General features: G+C 38.2%; 1 protein-coding gene across 1 annotated transcript; it reads right to left on the bottom strand.

Moving 5' to 3' along the window:
• Positions 1-1,738: 1,738 nt before the first annotated feature.
• Dhc1 (dynein axonemal heavy chain 1) lies at positions 1,739-25,350 on the bottom strand. Its single transcript, XM_028312710.1, has 32 exons — positions 25,198-25,350; positions 24,191-24,481; positions 23,662-23,890; positions 23,146-23,345; positions 22,132-22,413; positions 21,749-22,008; positions 21,444-21,663; positions 16,333-16,532; positions 15,682-16,157; positions 15,368-15,579; positions 14,893-15,117; positions 14,614-14,786; positions 14,182-14,337; positions 13,625-13,835; positions 13,226-13,420; positions 12,398-12,694; positions 11,986-12,104; positions 11,254-11,615; positions 10,186-11,175; positions 9,611-10,103; positions 8,766-9,408; positions 7,887-8,681; positions 7,458-7,706; positions 5,818-7,386; positions 5,567-5,735; positions 5,322-5,474; positions 4,260-5,235; positions 4,030-4,186; positions 3,600-3,752; positions 2,686-2,818; positions 2,238-2,379; positions 1,739-1,986 (listed from the first exon to the last, which is right to left on the bottom strand). Exons 1-32 carry the CDS (start codon positions 25,321-25,323, stop codon positions 1,875-1,877), a joined length of 10,968 nt encoding a protein of 3,655 aa, XP_028168511.1. The 5' UTR covers positions 25,324-25,350; the 3' UTR covers positions 1,739-1,874.
• Positions 25,351-25,835: the final 485 nt, after the last annotated feature.

Raw genomic sequence — 25,835 nt, forward strand, 5'->3', positions numbered from 1 at the left:
TTCTCCAAAAAATGCCCCTATAACAAGTGGTCTTTATTACTTTGTATTATTCTCTATCGTATTATCTTTGTAAAACCAAAAATCGCATGTCTCTATCCCTATCACAACATTTGCTATGATCGTTTGAACAAAGGCCTGCCACAACATTATTCTCCGCTACAGGTAGAGACAATTTTAATTTTAAGTAAAATGCTTATTTTACTTCGAAATCTTTTGTTTTTATTTGATTTCTAACTTGTCTTTATCAAAATTACAAATCTAGAGCCATTTTCAGTTTCGTGGTTAACAAAGCGTTGAATGGCGCGCCCGGAGAGGCTTAGTTCAAACGATCATTGCAAACGTTGTGATAGGGATAGAGACATGCGATTTTCGGTTTTACGAAGGTAATACGATAGATAATAATAAAAAGTACCGGTTATAGGGGCATTTAATGGAAAAAAAATTCAAATAACCAAAAAAACACCAATTTAAAAGCAGATTTTTTTCAAAAAGTTTAATTTTTTATTATTTGTTGGCCTTTTTTGTGTATTTTATGTATTTTTAGTATTGCCTGTTATTTTATTTAGCATTATTACTGTTTTTATTTTATCAGGATATACCGCTTAGTTTAAAAGTTATTACGTTTTCTTTACAATAAATAATTGGAAGAAAAAAAATCTTTAAAAAATTTAAAAAAATCCTCAAAAATTTTTTGACCTCTTTTTTGTCGATAAAAATAGGTCTAGTTTCATCTATTTTCATATGTACACTTTAACGTGACTCACACTGTATATAAAGTTTGTGCGAAAAATCCTATAGCGAAAGGCCCATTAGCGATTGCTCATTACTTCGATAAATTCGTCCAAACGTCGGTTCAAAACGACATTAATTCCTTTGATTTAAACAACTAAAAATGCTAATTTAAATGCAATTTGTATACTAAACAGCAAAACATTTTATGTTATTAATTTTACTCCCCGCACCCCGCGCTTTCCTCAACCAAAAAGTGGTGCGGCGCGTCTTCGTGGATGAAAGTGGCTCCCGACGGTTTTTAAGCCAGAATAACATGCTTAACAACATACTAAAATTTAGTGCCGGGATCACAAAGTGAACTATACAGGGTGTTGATTTCAATACTCGCCATATTTAGGGAGTTGATTAAGTAGCTTATTCTGATGATGAATCAGTAAAAAAATTGATTTCGAAAAAAATTTAATTTCCTTTGTAATTTTTTTTTTGGTGGATAATGTGTTTAAATAGGTCATAATAGATCACCTAAATAAATATGGCGAGGATTCAAATCAAGACCCTGTATACAAATTTCACCCTAAGAGAACGGACTTTAAATAAAATATTATTGCCTGTCTTTAATAAATTAAAAAGATATACAGGGTGTCCCAGAATGGGTGAATCAAACTGCTAGGGGAGGTAGCTCTAAGATACTAATGTAGGTACTATCCCTATAAAAAATATGAAAAAACAATTTGAGATCTGATTTTTTTTTAATAAAGTGCTCTAAAACTCGAAATCTAGTCATATTTTGAAAAGTTTGTTTCCTTTTATTAATAACATTCATTAACATTTGGGTTAATTAGAACAACTGAACAATCAGTGACATTTATTTAATTAAAATACCTTAACATTAAGTAACTTTTTCAAAAATTGATAATGATAAAATAGAATTAGTCAATGAAATGTAAAATATTTAAAAAAATACTCCAATAATATACAGTTTAAGTAGTAACAATAAATATTATTTATTTTGTTAAACTTTGAACATCATAAAAATACAAGGAACAAATAGCACTGCATTGAATACAGATCGATTGTAGATGAACCGAAATAAAATAAATAAATAGACGTCGATCGATCGAAACACAGAGACGATGCTATATCTACTTGATGTCGCATAGGAGAGCCACCCCCCGTAGGGTCCAGTGACGCGGGTTGCTGTCCGTTTCGAAGTCGATGGACCCCACGTATTTAGCGTCTGTCCTTTGAGGCTTCCTGTAAGTATAAGGTTTTACGTTCAAACTTTTTTTTTCAAATCAAATCAAATCAAATATATTTAATTTGCGAACAAGGGTATTTAGTATCTCCATCTTCCACCTTTTGGCATGCAAAATTAAACTTATTTTTAATTTAGTTAAATCTACTTTGGTTATTTTGTTAAAAAGATGAAACAAACTGGGTCATCATAGGACACATCTACTTATAAGAGCAGCTTGATGTTTTACTACAAATTCTTAGGAGTATACCTATAGATGGGACACTCGTAAAGACGAGGGTCCTTGCCAGCAGTCGTGTTGATAGCAAATATGTAGATAACTGGCATTTGCTCGTACAAAACCTTCGGCTTCGACTCAATCAATTTTCCAGTTTTTCTGTCTAGTGATGCTCCTGGAATCACAGATGGTATAAATGAAAAAATGAGCTCACATTTTACCATATTTTTATGAAGTACTAGCTTTCCGCCCGCGGCTTCGCCCGGGGTTTTCATGGAAATTATTAGAATTTTTCTCGCCGTAAAAACCATCCTTGGACTTCAACGAACATTAAAAAAGAGAATTGGTAAAATTGGTCCAGGCGTTGTTGAGTTTTATATTATAGAAGATAGTAAAATCACTACGATCAGGCACTTGGACAAGTTTAAGGAAATTTAATCAGTAGCTTTATTACATTGAATAATATCAATTCTATATTTACCTTCAAGGAAGAGACCATAAACGTACACTCCTTCAGCCGGTCCCTCTTGCACGTCCTCCCTATTCAACTTCGTGATGTGGTTCTGTAGTACAACCGAGTCCAAAGCCCAGCCTTTATGGCTACGTGTTACTTCCTGAAACAATAAATAACAAATTTTATAACGTTATCCCTACAAAAAAGAAAAATCCTTACGACTCCCATGAAAGAAGTTTTGACGATATTTTCAAATTGAAAGAAAGTAATGTCCATTACGTAAAAATCATGACCAAAAGTGGAATTGTGTATAGATGACCCACGCTGAACTGTCCCACCAAACTCAATGACAGGGGGGCGCTACCATCGTTCAACTATATGGTTTCCAACATGGCAAAAATCGGAACCAGCGATCCGGTATTGACGGTGGCGCCCCGCTGTCAATGTCATGGACAGGACAGTTCAGTATTTTGGAACTATAAAGCAATCGTAATCATTTGACAGTTCATAACGTACGATAAAGTCAGATAAACAAAGCGTTTGACAGAATAATCGTACGTTATGAACTCATCATCATCATCAACAGCCCTTTACAGTCCACTGCTGGACTATGAGCCTCCTCCACTATGGTGGAGGGATTTGCCATAATCTCCACGCTTGGCAGGCGGGTTGGAGATCGCAGTTTAAAAGATTGATGTTTTTCAGAGAGCGCTGCTGCCCATTCTCTGTTTGATGTGTAGTCCCTAAGTCGCCTCTTACGACACCCGCGGGAAGAGTAGAGGTTGGTGACAAATGTATTCTACTCTGCCGTCACCACACGGCTTATGAACTGTCAAATGATAACGATTGCTTTACGCAATTCCACCTCATATTTACAAAAATGTAAGATAATGTTAAACGCAATAAAAGTTATTACTTCAGATGCTGTCGCTATACTTTACCTGTCTCATAGCGGTGAGGAATCCTTGTGGGTTGAAGAAGCCAGTCATCCAGAAAGTGGTCGGTCGGCCGTTACGCAGCCACACTCGGTACTGTTGCTCGCGCTCTAACAGCTCAGTATACCAGAAACCCAAAGTAGCCGATTCCCAGGATACCTGAGAAATGAAAGTCAGACTGTGGTTATTATTTGAGCTTCGATTCTGAGGAGTGTCGGCTTGTAGCACTACTATGGAGATCACTTTGTGGTTATAATGAGATTTTCTGGGGAATTTCTTCATAGTTGAGGAACAAGTTGTTCCAAAAGGAAAGTAGTGTTTAGGTACCTACGCTTAGAAAATTATGAAAATCGCCAACATTGCCGAATTTAATTTAACCAATATACACCCATTGTAAGTATGTTTTTGTTGCAATATTTGGAAAAACTTAACTTACCTTGAGCCATTTTTGTGGAATTCTGGCATCGTACATAGCATCAAGTGATTCTCGCAAACCTTGACTCATTACAATGGTGCCGTCAATTGCCAGTTTCAGATCGCAAAGTGTTGACTGCACAGTTTTGATTACTTTCTGGATCCTATCTATTTCTTGTCTGTAAAAAAATAAAAATGAAAGCATAATATGCCACAAATACCAATTATTCAATACAATTATGATAAACTTGCCTCAAAAAGATGTTCATGGGTAAAAAGGCCCCCATTTTCTGGAGAGCTTCTTTGACTTCAAAACTGACATACTGCTTCGGCAGCTTGTCCAGCATGTCCTCAGCTAGACGGTACACTATGCTCTCTCTGGTCTCCCCGCCTTGACTTCCACCCTCCTTCGGCTGGACACTGAGTATCGTATCCAAAATATCCTTTGCACTGTTAATCTGGTACGTTATGTCAGCATTCCCATGTAGCCCAAAGACTTCAGGGGTATCTTGTAAAGGAAGTTGGTTGATATAATCCACATATCCCTGTAAATTTCTCGTCTGTGGAACCTTGTAGCCTTTGTAAAACTCAAAACCGGGACGAAGGAGAACATCACAGAACCAAACGTTAGTGAACGTAGTCAATAATCGTTTGTCGAAGTCATCTGTAACTCTGCCACCGTACTGGACCTCCCCCAGCATGTAACAGATGGTGGGCCAAGATATTCCTTTCTTCGGGTCAATTTCATCGAGGTGGTTCTGGACAAATTGGACGCTTGCAGCGTAATCTGCTTGGTTGAATTCGTATGGTATATTCCAACCTAGTGGTCCAAACTTACGCCGTTCTTGAACTATTGTATGCAAGAATGCTACAGCATAAAGGAGCGGTGGCCATTGCGATAAAGATGAGTAGTCCAAAGTATCTTGTGTAATGTTTTGATATGTGCGTTTCATGCTAGCTCTAATACCTTGTGGTGGTTCATTGGTAAACTTGATGGCCATCTGTAGGAGGCCAATGGGAAACTCTGTGTGAACTTCAGTAGTTAGCCAAAGCCGGAAGGAGTCTTCTATGTGTTCGGTTTCTATGAGTGCGTCCATGGCTTCAACGCAGAATGGTAAAGACAAATGAATATTTTGCAACAGCACCCAGCCTCCCTCAGCCATAGAGTCAGAAATCATCTTACGGGCTACTATTTCTTGTCCTTGGCCCATGGATACAGCTTTCAAAACTGTAATCAATGATAAAATTAAAAGTCTGTTAGATAAGTACTGAGTAAGGAAGGTTAAAGTAAACGTATTTTTTTTAGAAACATACCAATTTCTTTAGCCTTTGCGAGGGCAGAGATCTGTGCAGATGGATCAGAGCCGATGGTAAGGATGCAAATAAGTGGGGTTCGTGGTTCAGACTCCTCCCACGTAGTTTCTAAGTTTAAGATGCAACCCTCGCCATACTCTGGTCCTAGTGAGTCTGAGGATGTTAAAAAAATGCATTGAGTTTAATGGAAGTATACTTTTAAGCTAAGTAATTATTTTTTAACAAGATACATAGTAAAAACTTACCAACGATGTATTTTCTGGCTTGGGAAAGAGTTCGGTCTGGACTCCACGATCTAACAAGCAAGAGCTTCCTAAACACGTCTAAGCTGTCATTGTAGCCACTTGGCAATGTCTCCTCCTCTGGTTTTGCCTTTTCATACCAAACACGCCATTCTTTTTCATTGGTTGATATCTAGAAAACATAATAATTAGTAATTTGAACATAAATCAGGTACCAAAGACATAAAAATTTAATTATTTGGAATGTGACATACCCTCGAAAGGACATCATTGAAAGTTTTCAATTTACTAATCTCAACTAAGTTCAGCCACGTTATATCCAAAATCCACCTGAATGGCTTTGGAGTAACTGCGTTCAGATCCAATGAAGCGCCGCCTTTGACAAACGCCATAAATTCGTCGTGTGAGATTATACCTCTATGACAGTCTATCTTCATAGCTAACATCAAAGTAAAGAGAGCCTTGTGGCGCTCATACAAACTTCGCAACGTGAACGCCCATACTTCGAAGGTCAGGTATTTGAGAATGATGTTGATCCTTTCTTCTGTAACATTGCTTTTCGTGGATTTCGTGATAGAATTGTCAAATATATTCAGAAACTGTTTCAAAGAGTTCTGGTACATGATGTTCACGTTACTCATTTCCACAATCAAGAAATATAGAATTGATCCTCTTCCAGCAACTGCTCTGAATTCTTCACGGGCTTTAATAATTTTCTTTTCTGTTACCTCTGCAACTTTCAATTTCTCATTCACTTCTTCAGCGGTTGTTTTCGTAATCTGAAGTACCTGGATCAAGGCTTCATCATCAACTAATGATCCTTCTGATGATGTTAAACGGCAAAGCAAGTTACTTTCCAGCTCTTTCATACTTCTTTGGTTTTTCATTACCGATTCAAACAAAGCCACTCTTTCTTCCTCTAGATCTGACTTCTCCATCAATATGACTCGGCCGAGCAATTGATCTTCCAAACCTTGCATCGTTACAGTGAAGTCAATAATCGAAGTCTTCGCGCTTATTTCAGGAGAGTACGGAGGATTTGGTAATTTAGTGGTAATGTAAAGCATAAAACCGGGCATTACGTCACATTCTTTATCACCCACTATGACCTTTTCTATGGAACCAGACTTGATGAAGTTCTTTTCCAATACGTTATCAATCACAGGATCTAGTTCTACGCCAACATCTTCAATTAACAGTGGACGTCCTAGTGACAAACTATCTTCAAGATGAGTACGAAAATATTTATGATTCAAGGAAGTGATTTGTAACTCATTTGTACTTTCTTTGTTTTTTATCCAGTTCTTCCCTTGGCTCTGCGGATCAACTAGAAGCGGATATGAACTGGATTTCGTTACAATGAGTGCATTTTGTACAGAAAGTTCATCGTTGGGCAAACCTTGTAAAGTCCATTCGGATATAGTTGCACTCTCCACTAGCATGTTTGTAATGTTTAAGTTATCAGTAACAGGTATTTGTTTCTTTTTCAATATATCCATCCAAGTATCAAGCAAACTGTTTCTGAACTCTTGGTTATAAGGTCCGCAGTACGACAAGAATCCAGTTGCAAGAACGACGTCACCGACCAAACGTCCAAGCTGCTCTTTAAAATCTTTGCTTTGTTGAGTCCATCTGATTTTTTCACCCCCAAGCCCATTGATAAGAGCCGTAGCTGCAGTCATCTTTCTTAGACACACATTAGCAGCATCTGTTAACTGCTGCTTTTCTGATACGGCCGATTCATATTGTTCTTTAACTTTACGCAAGGACATTTCACGCTCTTCAAGCTGCCGTTCAGCCGAAGCCAAGTCTTCCATTGCCACCTGTAAGGAAAAACGAGTTTGGTTAAATAGGTATAGGTATAATATAGTGAAATTATTTCTAAAATATTTACTTTCAATCTAGCTTCTTGAAGCAGTAAGTTTGCTTTCAACGGTAACACCTCCTTGTTGACGCTATGAAAGAAGGCCATCGCTTTAGTCCATGACAAAAGACCCGCTACGTCACCGCAGACGCGTTTTGCAGTGTCCATGTTGTAGTCTTCCATCTCAAAATACGGGAGCAAGTGCTCCACCATCTCGTTGTTGATTATATCTTTTGGGTAGTTCTGAAGTTGCAGCAGGAAAGTTGTACTGGCCATCATCTGTAACATTTGGTATGATTTTAAGATTAATTAGTAAATACTCTTTGATATAGTAGAAACATTATTCAATTACAGAGGCTAGAGATTACAAACTCCGCCTGCAGACGCAACTATGTAACTGCTTCTACAAATAATAATTAACGATAATAATTTAAATTAGTTATTGAAATAATAAAAAACCTTGAGTGATTCAGCCCAAGAAGGTTTTGGACAAGGTGCAGCTGTATCAGGAATAAGAGGATGTAACCTTCTTTGAAACAATATCAGCACACAATCCATAATCCTCATAATAAGATGTGGTGGTCTGCCTAATTTACGAACTGTAGCTATGTGAGCTGGCTTGATCGTGTTCAAAGCTGCTTCAGCTTCTTCTAAAGCTGGTTTAGCAGCTTCCAATTTCAGTTCAGCTTTTTCTTTCTCTTCAGCAATGTAAGCCACCAAGGCCTCAGCCTTTTCTTTCACAATTTGTACTTGATTCTTAACGATTTCAGCTTGCATAGCTCTTTCTGTAACTTGAGTTAACACGAGATCAGCCTTTTCAGAAGCCAAAGCTAAGTCTTGTTCCATGACAGCCAAGTCTTTCTTCAGTAATTCTACTGAAATGGCAGCCTCCCTTAATTTTTCTAATCCAGTATCCATTCTTAACGCGCCATCTCCAAGCTCTTTTTGCTTCATGTGATAAATAGTTTTGTATCCACCAATAAAATTTAAATATGATTTAGGCGTCACGTGTGATGATCGACGGAATCTTTGGAAATACTCCGTAGAAACCTTGGACACTACGTCTTGAATAGTTCCTAGTACGGTGACCAATTCTTTTTTAACTTCTTTGGTGCATTCGATTTCAAATTCAGCTAGAAAATGATCAGCAACAGACACCAGCGCGTCTTTAGGCCAAGGTTGAAACCAATCGATAGTGCATCCGGATATTAATGCTGGAAACCTTAATGCACGGTATCTAAATGCTTCGCTTACCTGAAACATTTACAAAAAATAACGTTACTTTTAAATTCATTCTAACCTAATCAATTTATGAAGCAAGAAATTTTAGTTACGTACAGGTGAAAAACATAGAACGACATGCAAATTCTGACATGTCCTGTTCAAAAAATATTCCATCACGAGTTCATTGTTTAGCGTACGCTTTTGGTTTTCTCTCTTCATTATTGGTGTTAGCTCAGAAATTATTTCTTGTTGCTCATCCTTGGTAAATAAATTTGATATAACGCCAGACGACAGAATATTGTTCAGGTATTCCAGGAATCCTTCCTCTTTAATGTCCAAGTCTGTGAATACAAACGTTGTGCCTTTTCCTTGGACGCCACAAGATCTGTACAGAAGCTTGAGATCTTCAAGAAAATTGCCTACATTGTAAGATCTGGTAAGAGCAATTTGAAAAGATCGATAGCCTGCAATAAACGTTGACAGTTTTGTGAGTGATTGCTTCCCAGACCCACCTACTCCTACCAACATGACGTTTCCTCTAGGATGTCGAATTACTCTCGATATTTTAACCAAGTGTAACATAGCGTCAGGGAAGAACACAAGATCCATGCCAGAACCTCGGACCATTTCGTTGAATTGAGCCAAGAACATGTCTAACCGTTCTCTTAGTTCACTGTAGTCGAATACAGGCTCGTATACTTTTGGCAATTCCATGTCTGCGTCTTCTCCCTCTTCTCCTGTTGGTTCAGGAGCATCTCTGTAATGTAAAAAAAATTAAATACTAATTGACGAAGAAATCTCAAATTCCGGAAGATATGAAAGCTATAATGGCGTGATCGTGTTAATCTTCAAAGGAAATATTTCACGAATTATGAGAAACTTTTATTATTACCTAGATACTCTAAACTGCTACTACTTTTATTCTTAATATTGAAGGGACTGAGTCAATAAATCGTTACCTCATAAAGTCGACAAAGACCGGTTCCTTATCCATCATCTTTCTGTATTCAACTCCTAACACTTCCTCCGCTATGTCATAAAGAGCTTTGTTAAACCAATCTTTATCAACCTGATGAGTGAAGCGGTCAGAAAATACTCTGGAGCATTCATGTTTCCATAGTAACATCAGACATTTTTCCGATTCAATCACTGTAGGTAAAGTCCCCACCATTCCTTGCCAGACCCTGGATAGATCCCTCAAAGAAAATACGTAGTGGAATTTTGCTGGTGTAGGTAACAAATTCAATCTAGTTCTCATCCAAAGCTCTCTTGTTAGCGGTATAACCTTCTTGATCAATGACCTCACATCTGCAGCAAATCCTCTGCGAGCGTTGTAATGACCTTCACCGATCACTTTGAATATCTTATCAATTGAATCGTTATTTGGCAAAGGACAGTTGAAAATCGCAAACTGGCGCTTCAATCTTGCTGGAATATCATTTCTGCCACCACCTAAAATTATGAAAATTAATGAGACCTGCATTTACTTATTTGATTATAAAAATATTAATTAAGTAATGTAACTTAAAAATACCTGGTTGGCCCATGGCACCAAGAAATTGAATATCAACAATGGTTGTAAAATCACCAGGTTTCTCCAGGCTATAAAATCCACCCATGCTCATCGTCTGCCTTACAATTTCGTTAGTTATTTGGTCACCCCATTCATTGATTTGGGGTAAGTTAATATCGTCGATGAATACGAGCATTTTTTTGCCGCCGGGAGGACCAAAAGTCATACCACTCCGTTTTTCAACATAACTTTCTATTGTCTTCTGGAATTGATAGGGACTGGTGGCAGATGAAAAGTTAAAGGATCGACTCATAAATTGATCAGGATTGGCATTTTTCATGTATGCTTTCATCATGACCGTCTTGGCAGAACCTTGTTCTCCTAAAAGTAAGACAGCTTTTCCTTGTTTAGCGATACAGTGGATCATGTAGTCAATTCTTACATTGTCCGTTATAGGCACAAGAATACTGGCATAATCTGGAGTGGCTGTGTCTGGGTACACATAAGGTGTTACCAGATCATCCCACAGTTCCCATTTTCCAGAATTTTTGACATAGAAATCAAAAAGATTGCTGGGTTTATTATTTGGATGCTTCGGAATGTCTAGAATTTCTGAGAAGTTTTTCTTGATGTATGTGTCAAATCGATCTCTGTCGTTGGTTTCTAATAGAGATCCGAAACCCCAAACTAATGAAAACACATATATTTTTTGTAAATGTTCATGGGTGTACTGCACTATTTCTTCTACTTTTTCTTTTTCTTCTTCATCATCCATATCACCATTGACTGATTTGCTGCCAGATGTATCTTCTACTGGTTCGACATTCTGTGGTGGTACAAGACCTTCCAGGAGATTCAACATTTGAAGCACAATATTGCTTTGAAGGACCTTCATACTGAAAGTCAAATTCTGTGTGCACCATGTGTAGATGCCAAGGAAAGTCTGGTCAAAAAGTACGCTAAACACTTCAACTTCTCTGGCCGATCTTGACTTTAGCCAAGCACGAACAACTGAAAGAATAAAAACATTTATTATTATAACTAGTCATCAAATATACTGTAGTTGAAAGGACAAAGAAACACCTTTACCTGGATCCCAATCCAACCCCGATGAGCTCATGTAAACCATTCCATTTCTAGATACAGTAGCTGGAGATGCATTATCGATGTTCTCCGGTTCGAATATAATCTTCGATGTAGGCGACATTGTCAAACGGTCACCATTGGCTAGAGTCAAGGTCTTATTATCATCTAGCACAGAGTTCAAATTCTCGATCCAAATGCTGTCGACTGGTCCATCGAGCACCAGCCAGATATATTCTCCGGTTTTGATTTTAAGTGTTTTCCTCCAAAGGGCTGAGAATATCCCATCTGTCCAATCGTTAGTGGCCACATCGAGACGCCCGAACATTTGCGCAGCTGTTATAGATTTCGGATTCATGCGCATCTCCCTGAAACGTTTAATTTAAATAAAATCAGACCAAAATCATGGCAAGGTAGTTTAGCTAGGTACTACTGATTAAAGTGTCAATTCCAAAATATTAAATAGTCATTCAATGGATATATTTAGGTGTCATAATTTTCTTTTCAATTTAATCTACTCGTATTAAAAATAATCTCTTGTCAATAAAACTTTTACGAAAATGCTTGTGAGACAAAAAGCATAGCAAAGTAATAACTACATTTTACTGAAACTTTATTGTTTTGACAACGAAATTGCACAAAATTATAGTCGCTAACTAATAAATAACACTAGTGGAAAAGTGCACTGTTCCATAGGGCAGTATTTAATACCATGCAGCTCTAGAGTGCAACGTTTACCTATGAGGGTTCTCAACTTCAGATAGAGCGTTCATAAGTGTATGAATGCACGTGGTTTTACCGGCTCCTGGAGGCCCTAATGTCATGATTCCATGACGAACTCGTTGAGTTTCGTATAGCTGCAAATACATACGGCTTCTTCATAAAAAGGCGTATTTTAGAAATACTGTCATGATTTTCTAGTAAAAACAAAATTGCGACGATATTTAGCACTCAATATTTTTGTTGGCAAATGTACTCTTTTATTGCAATGTAAATTTTTTATTGAGGGATAAATAGACAACATCGAACTTTTTATTACTATTACAGTACTTATTATTATTCTGTGCTATTACACCGTAAAGCAGCCATTTTTCGTATCAAATCTGTTTTTGCAGATTTTCAATCTTTTTCTTATCAAAAATATACACACCTGTATAACTTTGAGAGCCCAAGGCGGGTGGTATATCAGCCCTGAGCTCTCCACCTGTTTCTTTATTGCATCCTCAAGGTCGTTGTACGTTGTTTTGTCCAACGCTTGGTTCGGGAACAGATCTGAGACGAGTGAAATGAAGAGTGGTTCATCTTCGTCTATCAGTTTGGACAGATTCATGTCGCGAAGCACTCTCATGACTATGGTGCTCTCGTTGTCTTTGGAGTTGACCCGTTTGACTGCGCCGAGGGTGCGGAGGACAGAAAGGATGTTGCGGAGGCCGAAATCGTAGTGGACCTGAAATTTTCAGCAAAAATGGGTCATTACTCTGGGTTGGGTTAGCACAATCGTTTTTTTAGTTATGCATTATATTAAAGGCACTCTTGAAATTTTTATGAAAGAGGGAGCGGGATGAAAAATAATTTAGGACTTGTTTGTGTTGTAGCCTTTGAATCATAAATCGTTAAATATCAGTAAAAGAGTCTCACGTAGAGATAATTTAGATCAGAGTAAAAAAATTACGTCTCGTGAGCTTTGCTTACCATCTGGAATATTCTCACCTGTTTGGTGAGCTTCACAGAGCTTAATACAATGTAAAACTTGCGAACGAGCGTGACTTCCTCGAGAAAGTACTTGTATTTCAATGGTGATCTGCTAACGTCGTAAATCTAGTTTGTGTACAAAATTTATGGAAGTCACGTTTTAAGAGGTCATGCAAAAGTATGCTAATTGACTAGCGTAGGCCAGCTTCACGCGGATGAAGTTCTACCGGACGGGCACCATAATGATGGATGGATGGATGATGACGATGGTTTCAAGGTAGCTCACCTGTTTGGTGAGCTGCTCCTCACATAACTTATACAAAGTGTAGAACTTGCGGGCGAGCGTAATGTTCTCTAGGAAGCCGCAGGAGGCCAGCTTGACCCTGATGATGATCTGCCGGTCGGGCACCATCATGGCGACGGTGCGGAACTGGATCTTCAGGTTCTCAGGGAGTTCCTTGCGACCGGCATAGCCTGGATTCTGTTGACAATTAATGTTTGATAATGTCGACCATTTAGGTATGGGTAAATGACATAATTACCAACTTTTCCTAATAGTTCACACAGCATTCATAAAAACACATTTTAACCATTCGCAGCGCAGACTTGAGCGCAAAGCTGTAATGACTGATACTAATTCTAAAATTGCTCGCATAACATCAATCGCTTAGCAGCTTCTACTGACCATAGTAATAAAAATGCCGAACTCCGGGCACATTTCGGAGACGTCTCCGTCCGTGAAGACGAAGGTCTTCTTTTTTTCCTTTTTCGCCGCGAGCACCACGGCCACCTGCTGTGCGGCCACTGAGAGCACGGGCAGCTCGATGCGGTTGAACTCATCGAAGCAGCCCCAGGAACCTGACTGGGCGAGGCCTTTGTAGATCCGGCCGAGACCTCTGGAAGTATTGACAAAAACCCATTGAGTATACAATTTCTATATTTTTTCCCAAAACTCACAAAGAAGTCAGAAATCAAAAAATCATTTGAGACGAGTCTACGTACTCATACTTAAATATGCAATTAATATGCAATACTTAAATATGCAATAAAATATACAATGGATTAGAGTGTCAACTACCCTAATAAGGCGATGTTGATATTTGTATAAAAAAAGCGTCAATTTTATATTACTCGTACTTTAATTAAACTGTCGAATTCAGGACGGGTGAATATTTCAAAGTGAATAATTTTTTTTGTGTTCTTTTAAAAAGTGAAAACAAGAGCACAACATAAAGCAGTTACCTATAGTCCATTTGGTCAGAGCAGTTGAACACCACGACATACTTCGCGAGGGTCTTCCCCATGTCCTTGACGGTCTCAGTCTTACCAGTACCCGCCGGCCCGCAAGGCGCACCTCCCATGCTCATCGCTAGAGCCTGTGCTAATGTTATGTAACATCTGAAAAATATTTCAAAAAGAAAATAATTATGCTCGGTGTTAATACGAGAAGTTAATTCCAAGCAAGTTAAAATGGATATTAAGGATGTGGGCATATTGCTTGAAAAAACGAAGAGAAAAGACGCGAAGAGTCTGAGGAAGAAAGATTCTGGAACCATGCAAGAGAAAGCGCATTAGGTAGGTACCTTCTGATCTACGGTTTTCAGGGTTTCTTACTGCACAGAACGCAATTTCGTGCAACTTTTTTTCTGATTTTCGTAAAATGTTCATGGTTACCTGTCAGTAAGAGGAGTAATGACAAGGCGATCAGTGCACCCAAGGTATTCGTTCTGGTATGTGAATACCACATCCGTCACCGATATCCAGGTCTTGTCCGCGTCGTCTTTGAAGTAGAAACGGCATTGCTTCAGCCACTCGAAGTCGGTCGCCGATCGGACGTTGAGACGGCACTGGAACCATACGATTTTAGTCAAAATTATACACAAATGTTATTCTAGATTATCATATAATTATCATGGACAACATTAAATACTTTTAAGAGGGACAAAAACTTACCAGTACATCAAAAATGTCCCTTTGATGGACATGGATAGTAATAAGAGTCTCAAACTTAATTCTTTCAATCTTCAGTAAGTCCCTGGTGGTCTGATCAATCAATGTGTTCAGCAGTTCCAAAAACTTATTGTTGGTTTCCATCATTATTTTCTTGTCTTGCCGAGCTTGCATCAGTGCTAGTTCTGCATCACGAGTCCATATTATTTGGATGCCCAGAAGTCCAACCTGAAATGCCAATTTAAGTTTTATATCTCATAGATTCTAGTTCTAACAGATCCAGAAATAATCCAGCGCTTATTTTACGCAAATAAGTTTGAGACAGGCGCAACTTATGTTCTGTAAAAGGTTGCCAATGTTCTTCATCCGGCTCAAATTATTTCTATAATAATTGCCTGGTTAGCGTCATATACCTACCTGCTCATTATTTTGATGCGATTTGGAAAGGACAGTAGGTACCTATATCTAACTATTTTACCTGTGCCGGCATTTTGTCAAGGAACAGCAGCAAATTGAAAGCGGGATCGTTGAGGATGGACACCGCGTTGCGGATGATGGAGTGCAGGCTGCTTTGAGCCGACTGCAACAGTGACGTCAGCCAGGTCTCCACAGAACCCTCTGCCCGTACGGGACGCTCCAGCTTTATCTCTTCACCCTCCGAAGAAACAATAGCAATCATCTTGTTGTATTCTGAAATTGATTTCAATGTTTGTTTTATTATATTGACGCTAATTTTAAGTTATCAGGTATCTAGTTAGAAAGAAACAAGAAAGCTTAACTTTATTGACTCACCAATATCATGGAACTTGACATAACGAATATTGTCAAATATGGACAGCAGATGATTCTGTATGGTATGTGAATCTGAAGCCTGTCCAAGAATTTCTAACAGGGCTGGATCAGAGACAAAGAAGAATCTAGGAAACATTGTCCTCTTCTTCTCTAGATAGCCACTCAAACTTTTCTGACAGAGTTCCAGCTGTTCTTGGAGATGCGGAAGCAATTGTCTTAATAAATCGTCTCCGACGCAACAGGATACGACTCCAGGTGTCTCATGAGCCCTTTGCATGATCTTCTGCCAAGATTTGTCAATTTTTGAGAACCGCTTGGCTTCTTTGGGCAGTTGTTTGGCGATGTCACCCCCTACGAATACAGCTTCAAGGTACACCCACATATTTTGCACTAGCAACCAGCGTTCTAAGATCTCGTTCGTACTTTGCAGGTCGTAAAGCCACTGCTGTATCTGCTTTCTGAATGGTGCGTTGTATCTGAAATATAAGGAGATAATATTTATAGTCTCTATTGAAGTGTCCTAATAATAAATAGGTATTGTTTGAAAGCAAAATATTTTGTAGTTTTTTTCATGTGACATTACCACTTTTCACTCCGGAGCTTTAAACTTAGGAGCATGGATTTTCACAAGATGGTCATCATAATAATTACCGATTGGATAGTAGCGAGCCGAGGATCATGAGACTGTCTTCCAGCTGTCCGATGGTCTCCGCCGTGGTATCTCCTCGGAGGAGGAGTTCTCCCCTGTTGTTGAAGGTTTGGAAGGTCAGCTCGTGGACGGACCACTCGTTGGTCACTTGCCGAAGCTTTGCTTCGATGTCCTTCTCCTTCATCGCTGAGATGCAGATATCCTGTAAAATGAGTGAAAATACCGCTAAAAAATACGGCTAACTGACAAAATCCGCATTCTAAAATGTATAATGTACCCTAGGTTAAATATTATTTCATGGCGGATATTATTTATGGTGTAATGATTCTTTCTCTTTCTATGATCTGAGATTCTTTCTAAGTTTTGTAGCTAGGCTATGGCTAATTTTAAAGCTAGTATCGTAAAATAATTTATGATAAAATCACATTGCAAAATTAAATAATTGATTGATTAATTTTATTGATTATCATGTGACCACACTTTATGAAATGGATCATTAGGAACTTTTACATTTTATTTTGTCAAATATACAAACAAAATGTTTTATGCTTTTATGTCTCCAAATTCTATAAAAGGACGATTTTGTAATAGAAACTTACCTCCTTCTTCAACCCATTTTGCGGATGTGAAAAACATGTTTCCTATTCCTCTTGTAGTCAATTCTAGGAATGTTTTACAATGTAAATTATAACCACAAAATTTTTCAGATTATTTTAATTCGTTCACAAAAGAACATCATGCGATGAATTTTATACAGGACGCGTCGGATAAACGCACAAAACAACAAGCCCGCTAGTTGGCAACTGGTCTAATATTGCACAATGATCGAGTTGGTAAGAAGAAAACGGGTAGACTTTTGTGTAGATGTGATTGAAATCAATTAAAATTTATGCAGACACCATGTCACTACGTCAGAGGTCGACCGTTGTTCAAACCGGCACCACACGGCCGTTCGCGGCACCGGCGGCGGCGGGACTAAATCCTTTTCAAACCTGCCCATTTTGTTTGCCTACCAGGCTGCCCCAGTTTGGTTGCCAGGAAGGCGTTGGGAAACCATCTGGGATATCCTTTAAATTAAATGGCAATCAGTTCTATTATGAAAGTAAGTAGGTACTTACTTTCATAATAGAACTGATTGCCATCTATGAAATAACCAAAATATTGCATATTTTTGAAATTGATTATTACAGTTGTTCAAAAAAAAATGATTCTTTTTAAATTGGTACCTTGCGTTACGGTTATAATTTCCAAAATTAACGGTATTTTTTATGCAGTTTTTTTTTATTATTGCTGATTATAATAATGTACCTACTAAGTGTTACAAATACTTTTTTATTACAAACTGAATTGTAATAATAAAAAAAATTGTTTGTTTCGAAATTCAATACTCATTACTAGCAAATCGTTTGACTTTTCAGCTTGTGGCACTATTACTTATGCTGTGCTTGTGGTGTAAAAAAAGTGTACTAAGTACACTGTCAGTGCCCATTATTTTAAAAACATGTCCATCTTTTGCAGATTCCAAAATAGTCTAATACATAGCATTACAACTTAAGAAAAAAAGTTATTGCTTTTGGAAACAACAGGAGCCTAATCAAGAAAAACATTATTTTTCAATTCAGGTACATTACAAGTGTTGTAGGTAATATTTTTTTAATTAGTTATTTAGTTCTTTCGAATCTATAAGGGTTCCGTTTTTTGCTACGGAACCCTAAAAATAATGGATACCAACATCACCAATCAATAATTTAAAAACTAGCTGACCTAGCAATGTAATTTCATAGAAAATTCCAAGTTAATAAGATTTTAAATCTTTTTTACCTTTCTTGATAGCATCAATAAAACTGTGTACGTTTTCTATAAACTGATCCTTGACGCGCATGTTTGAAATCGAATGCGCGAACATTTTTATCAATTTTCCAGTAGCTGCTGTACCACAGATACAGATTACAGAGTATTGAGAAAATATTATATAATTATTATCTCTTCTATCTTTGTTGCCACCGGGTGCCACCGGTAAAATCGCAATGTAAAAAGAAACAATCCCGTTTTCCTCTGAACCACCGCTATATAGCTCTGAAAAGCTCTGAAATTGAGTCCGTCTGTGAAAAAAACATAATATTAAGAGGAACGGTCGAACCTAGCAACATCTTAAAACCACAAAGATAATTTTATTACTAGGTACGAGTATTATACAATTGAGAAAATACAAAAAAAAATCAAGGACTTACAGATAATTATCACTTACCTGTTTTGATACTAGACCACATTGTTTTCTGCCAACCGACATCGATTGAAATCTTGGCGTCGGTAGAGGCCCTCTTACCACTCAATACGTAAATTATCATGAATAAAACGTTTATAAAAAAGTACAAAGCTTCTGATTTATGATGCCTTAGTATTGGCGATAGTATGTTAGCCCACGCAGTTATAGAAAATCACAGTACTAAAAAATAGCGCCCCGTTTCAATAAATTGGTTGGCAGTTGCGAATACAGACGACGGCACATCCAGCTGAACACTGCGTCACACATAATTATTATTGTCGTAGTAATAGAAGCTATTTTGCAACAAAAATGTTATTCTAATGTATTGTCGACTGAACATACAGGCAGCAACCGGTGTAACATTTTCGTTCCTTATCTCGATAGAAATAAGGTTGATTATGGTGTGGTTTTGCTTCAGTGCCTATATTTTAAGACCTCCTCCTACAATCCACTACTACTACCTCCTTCAATCTTCTGCGATCCTGGTACGATGCGGATATGCATTTTGCCACGTTACCCATTTCCCCAACCCGACTGACCTAATTTCAAGGAAAATCGGCGGAAAACTGTGGAAATAAAATACTTTCACGACCAAAGAACATCAAATTAATTATTTTATAAATTAATTAGTATTATACGACCATAAACGTGAATGTGTTAAAAACAAAAGATTCCGTTTTTCAAGGATTTATTGCATAATAATTATAAAAACAACGAAATAGGTCATCATGTCAGACCGATCTGTCAACGCATAAAAATAAATTATATATTATTTACTATGTAGTACTCGTATAGTTCCAAAATACTGGACTGTCCTGTCGATGACATTGACAGTGGGGCGCCACCGTCAATACCGGATCGCTGGTTCAGATTTTTGCCATGTTGGAAACCATATAGTTGAACGATGGTAGCGCCCCCCTGTCATTGAGTTTGGTGGGACAGTTCAGCGTGGGTCATCTATAAGTACTCGGAACTCAAAGGTGACTCTGACTGACTGACTGAAATAGTGATCTATCAACGCACAGCCCAAACTACTGGACGGATCAGACTGAAAGGCATGCAGGTAGATTGTAAATAACTTGAAAAAATCGAACTGCCTAAGGCCGGAGTTGGAAGAGCAGTCGCCCGGCAAGCGGAAGGTTGAGATGCGACTCTTAACGCTAAAAATTAAATAACTATGTAGGTAGATGTTAACACGTAGGCAATTAGGCATCCGCTAAGAAAGGATTTTACGAAACTCCACTCCTAAGGAGGTAAAACGGGATCCACGCGTACGAAGTCGCGGGCGGCTGCTTGTATAAAAGATAGATAAAAAGTTCAATATAATTATTTTTTGCACGTATAAAGCTCCCTACTAATACTATACACGTTTTCAAACACGATTCCAAACGTGCATTTAATAAACGCAGAATTAAACAAGGCAGTGATTTTCACACTGTGAAATTTCCAGTGAGTAAGTTTTCCACTTTCCGCACGAAACAGGACAGGGTATGGGGCGTGGGGCGCGCGGCACCGCTTGCGGGGCACGACAGGTGGATCGTCGGTAACAGTACCAGGGCGGCATCGTTCACGAGAAGATTTGCACCAGCTGGCCAACTTCATAAACGAAAGGTGTCTGATAGAAACTACGAAAATTTCCTCCACCATACGTAATAGAGGTGCCAAACCAAATGAAGGTAGATAAATGAAGGCGAAGATACAAAATTATAGTTAGCGTTTCTCTTTCCATACTTTGAATAGGAGTGAACGAGCAATAAAATATTTTCACAGGTTCATCGCAGTAACTAGTTTTGTTTTCTCTTTCCAATAATATTAGGAAGAAAGAGAGCGATAAGATGGGGTGAGTTATTATGAGGCGGAGCTTGATATTGAGATGGAATGAGAGAGAAGCTGGGGATGAAGGTGTCGCGAATAGGTTACGTTACGCGCCCTCAATCGCTTCTGTTTTATGAGCGCCTGGTATTCAGACGTCAGAATGCGTTTCGTTTTAAGTTTCGGGTTTCGTTTCGTCGCCGCACCACGATAAATTTTCTGATATGAAGCTACGTTTCGTTTCACCGGAATTAACATAAAATATTTTTATACGTTGCAGCGTTTAATTTTTTTTTGTCATCATAAGCAAGCAGTAACTATAATACTATTCGTGACTCACCTAACGAGCTGCTAACTGTAGTCAGCAATGACCTGTATAAAAGTCCATTCCTCTCACATTGGTTGGATGTTCACCGGAGCGCGAATAGGAAATAAAACATTATTTTAAATTTTTACAGTTTTAAAAAAAAAATATTCAATAATCCATTAATTTATTAAATAATCGTATTTTTAATATTTTACCCATGTTTTTAAATAACTTTTAAATTTTATGTAGGTACTAGGTAAATTATAATTATTGTCTCCAACGTTTACACATTTACATTTTTTGAAAATTTATTATTAAGATATGGGATGTAAAAGCCTGAAATAAAGACTATATTATTATTATTATTTTTATTTATACTTATGTGTATCACGATGAGTCTTCTAATTCTTATTATTATTATTATTATTATAATTATTTTGATTACAATTAGGTACCTACTGTTTCTCGTAAATTATTTATCTTTTAGGAATATTATGAGTAGTTTTATAAATTAAAAAAATGCCACCTGGAAAAAGTTGTAAGAATTCCTGACAACCGGTTGTTCGCCCCGGGTACCTACCGTTGGGGAGAATTTAAAATGTTGCGAGGGACCTGCGTGAGCTCCACGTTGGACGTCCACTGGCGAAAGACACCAAAACAGACTGTTGCGGAGGATCGGAGGCCAAGATGCACTCTTAGTTACTTCGAACTTTTAATATAACAATTACCTCAATATCCTCTTTATTCTGCAACAAAGGTGCCTCCAGAATGTTCTTCAGGCAGAAGTCCTCGTTGTCAAGTTCGAAGATGTATTTGGTGACCTCCATGATACGTTGCCAGTGACGCGCTTTCATCGCTTTGTTGGCCATGAGCTCCAAGAGCGGGCACATGTCGTTGAAGTCATCTATTGTCTTCTTAAGCGCGAAGAAGGCAGGCCATTCTTTAAGGCTAAACAAGAAAATTGGTTTCTCTTAGTAGTTAGAACAAATTCATCATCTTATGTCAGATGAGTGTCCTGCCTCTGCAAACTTACCCCTTTGGCAGCTTTCGGCACCTATTTTGGAACTCCATAAGCTCATTGTTGATCTCCTCGATGTTGACTTCACCCCATGGAATATCATAATAGCTGCTGACTCGGTCGATGACGTCATTGTACAGTTTATACAGCTTTTGCAAAAGGTTTAGCTCCTTTCTTATTTGCGCAAGTTCAGGGTATTCCGTGTGAGGAAGACCAAATAGTTCCTCGCCATTTTGATAGGTTTGTAGTTTACGCCACATGCCATCGAAGCGGTTCTGGAAATCAAGACCAATTAATTTATGAAAAAGTTTGATGAAACGAATAGGAATTGTAAATATGGTTCGCCTCTAGGAATGTTAATATAGCCTTTAGTTATTACAAAGATGAAAATATTATACCTGGAAGAGAATCAACCTATCAGATGCCTCCCTAGGGCTCAAACCAGGCTGCATAGGGCCTGCATGGCGATACTCATGGCAGTACTCCGTATTGTCATCTCTGAACCTGTCCAGGTTGTTCTTGAGGTCATCAGAGAAGGTCGGCTGCATTTTCAAAAGCTGGAAATGGGTTGCCAGCGCCTGCGCTTGCAGCTGTTGCCAAGTGTAGCGGAGATTGTCAACCTGTTCTAAATCCTCTTTGCTCACAGGCAGCTCATAGCGAGTGATTATGTTGAAGGCTTCCTGGAAATTAGAATAGTTTGATGGAACTGGGTGATATAAGTTGTACATTCTGGCTTTTTCATATTACACTTAATTATGTTTTAAGAACCTATCAAAATTTTGGATAATAATATTCACATAACATACTTTCACCACAGAGATCACATTGAGTACAGAAGTACTTATCTACATCCTAAATTATTTTATAATGCATTATTAAATTGTTTATGTTTTCAGTAATTGCATATTTCACACAACAAACAAACAAAAACACTCAAAAGCACTCATTCAGGGATATAGCAACAAAGTAACTAAGGAACTGCTAAAGTTCAAAAGATACAAAGCCTGTGCAGTGACTAGAATACTGACCGGCCACTGCAAACTAAACAAACATAAATCGAACATGAACATGACCGAGGAAACTCTGTGCAGATTCTGCCATACAGAAGAAGAAACGGCCATGCATGTTCTTTGCTCATGCTTCCCGCTTATGAGCGAAAGAAGTATCCATCTCGGGCGACACATCATGCACCCGGATGAGATAGCAGATATCACGCTCCAAAGAATCTGGAAATTTATAGACTCAACGGGACTAAGCAGTGAACTCTAAAGACAAGGGCTGCCACAATAGATCAAACCTGGTCGAGTTGGCGCAAATAAAGGCCCAAAAACCAATAATAATAATAATAATAATTGCATATTTTGTAAACTGTAACAATTTAAAAAAATATATAGATTTAAGTTATTACTTACTTCAACCGGGTCAATTTTGAGTTCCATGTCAACTTCTTGTTCCCGTATCTTCTTCAGAGTCTCCATGACAGTCCTGACGTCATCCAGGTCTCTTATGGGTCTCTCCAGCTTACGTTCTAGATCATTCATGATGGCATAAACGTAGTCCATCTCACGTTTATATTTCTTGCGCATAGCTTGACTTATTCTGTGAGTGCCGTCTGTAATGAATTAAATTTTCATTTAACCATAAATTAAAACTCAGGGTTGGAATTCTAAGGAAAACTTTTAGCTGATCATATTATTTTTAATTATTTCAATGGAAGCTGCAGAGATTTATTTTTTTCATTTAGGTACTCGATTAGTATTTCGACATTGGTACTTAATTTCCTTGCCAGACCCTTTTTATTACTATTTTGAACTTATAAAATATCTGCCTAGTTTTTAATTGAGTCTTTACTTGATTCTACCTCATTATTCCGTGCCGATACTTAAAAGCCAGCCGTGTTTGCAGGACTAGCAATTACGAAAACCCACTTTTCAACTCTGTAGTCAGTCCAAGCTTGAGTTTCTCGGTGGACACAGCGAGGCAGGTGCCTATGACCAGCACGTCGGGCTCGGTCGCCAGCTTGGCTTCCAGCTCGCTGTGCTTCTTCAGAGACAGTTCAAAGTCATTCAAGTTCCAGGACAGCAGTTGGCGTAGGGTCTTCTCACATTTCCAGAGGTAGTGGTACGGACGCCAGCGCTTCACCAAGTTGTTCAGCTCCTAGAATTTGTAACAATACAATTCTTTACGAATCGTTTTGTTACATTATGTAGCACAATATTCGCTTCTTTCTTTTATTACTTGGTGGTATTTATTTCAATTCTCAGGAAAAGAAATCACTGTGCAACAAACTGCGCGGTATTTTTCAGTTTGATTACTCGTGTTGAATCAGCTGGTTAAGTAAAGGTGTATCCGGGATTCATACTAAAAACATACTCGTAGTTACTATGTCTACTGTGGTTACATTAACGAAATCTAATTGAGAGTTGTTACAATCATCATAAAGTTAAAAAGACTTACTGTTTTGATATTCTGCGTGCATGTAGACATTTGCGACAACGTCTTGACGACTTCCTTGTTCTCCATGACGTGGTTATAGAAGTTTTTCTGTTGGAATGGGAACGACGGCTTCTCCTCCGACTCAAGGCGGTAGTGTCTCTTGCGCCGAATCTTCGCTGCCTCGATAACTTTAAGGCCCTTTTGCTGCATGCCCGCGTTTTGTGCAGCCCCTGATTGCACCTGTTCGTCAAGCTTCGTGACTACTTCTAGAAGGTGGTTCGACGGGCGGCCTGCGATCTTCTTCCAGTTAACCTGGGTTAGGGTATCGGGACGCGCGCAGAGGTGAAGCGGGGAGTCCAAATAAAGGTATTAAGCACATTGAGTGTTTGGCAAATAAAACAGAAATAGGTGAACACAGCGGCAGTGGCAGCAGACGAAAACACAGTAGTTCACAGGTGCGTGCAGGTAACATCACAATACAATTAACATCACAGGGTGGGGTGATAAAAGAAGGAAAACGTTTAAGTTAGTATTTTATACTTATTATTTAACAGTGGGTTAGTTATGTACAATATTGTTTAGTTGTTATTTTATCAGAAGTTTATTTCAATCAATCTAAATGTTTACTTTAAATACCTTAATTTAACAAGCAATCTTACTTAACAGTGCAATTGTAGTTATTTAATTAAAGAGTAGACCATGAATAATAATGATTTGAATATTTTTATGAGGTTTTTCGAAGGTTGGTGATGAAATTAAGTGTGCAAAGCAATTTCTAAATATATCAGCTTCATCTGGTCAAATTATGGACGATTGATTCACTAATTTAATCAATAAATTATCTGTCAATAATCACCATAAAACCCAATGGTAAAACAGAAATAATAACAACCTTTTTGCGTAACAAAGAAAGGTTATACATCACAGTAACGGTACCACATCCAAAACCTTTGTCCTTCTCACGCTGAAAGTTTTCTATTTTTTTTAGTTGAGACGTTATGTTGAAATCTACATTTATTTATTCTCACCCTAGGGACCTTCCCTCCGGACCATTGGGCGACTCCCTTGGACAGTCCTGATATGTGTTTCCCAGCGATGGTCAACACTTCCTGTATTTCATCCAGGGTCGGCTTCACAGACACATTCGGGATCATGAGGGTTGCTTGGAGTAAGAATATCGGCTTCTTCACGTATTCTGTGGAATGAAATTAAACAACCATCTATCTATAGAATACGTTAATTGCTTAGTAATAAGCTAAGGGTTTTGACTGGAAGTCTGGTACATTGGTGTAATCGTGTCTTTGATTGCTTTTTTATTGTTATTGATATTGTCTGCCTGCTTGTTTTTAAATAAAAGAAAAAAAAGATAACAAACCTTTGCAACAAAAAAAAAATTAAAATATTATGATGACCAAAATAAAAGATTTAATTTTAAAAGACACATTCGAATCATTGTCATAATAACACGAGAAAGCAAATAACCGTTCCCGTTTTCATCGCACATCTCACTCACGCGCATCTAAGACTAAGAACTATGCGAACACTCACGAAGATTGCCGAGCACGAGGCGATATACGGTGGCATCGGGATTCCCTGCCAAACAGTGCCCACAGAGCCTTTTTGACGTCGGGCAGGAAGGCTGTGCCGCTTGCTCTGGCCGTCCGTT

Source organism: Ostrinia furnacalis, unplaced genomic scaffold, assembly GCF_004193835.3.
Source record: "Ostrinia furnacalis isolate ACB-3 unplaced genomic scaffold, ASM419383v2 OfSCF4098, whole genome shotgun sequence".
Classification (NCBI taxonomy): Eukaryota; Metazoa; Arthropoda; class Insecta; order Lepidoptera; family Crambidae; genus Ostrinia; species Ostrinia furnacalis.

Bases quoted from the DNA above. Each gene is read 5' to 3' on its own strand.
- Dhc1 (XM_028312710.1), bottom strand. From the start codon at position 25,323: ATGATCCCGAATGTGTCTGTGAAGCCGACCCTGGATGAAATACAGGAA. The intron at 22,414-23,145 runs GTAAGTAATAAC...TCTAATTTCCAG, and splicing joins TCAAAATTGACCCGGTTGAA to GAAGCCTTCAACATAATCAC. The intron at 16,158-16,332 runs GTAATTATTATG...CTTATATTTCAG, and splicing joins GGCTCGCTACTATCCAATCG to ATACAACGCACCATTCAGAA.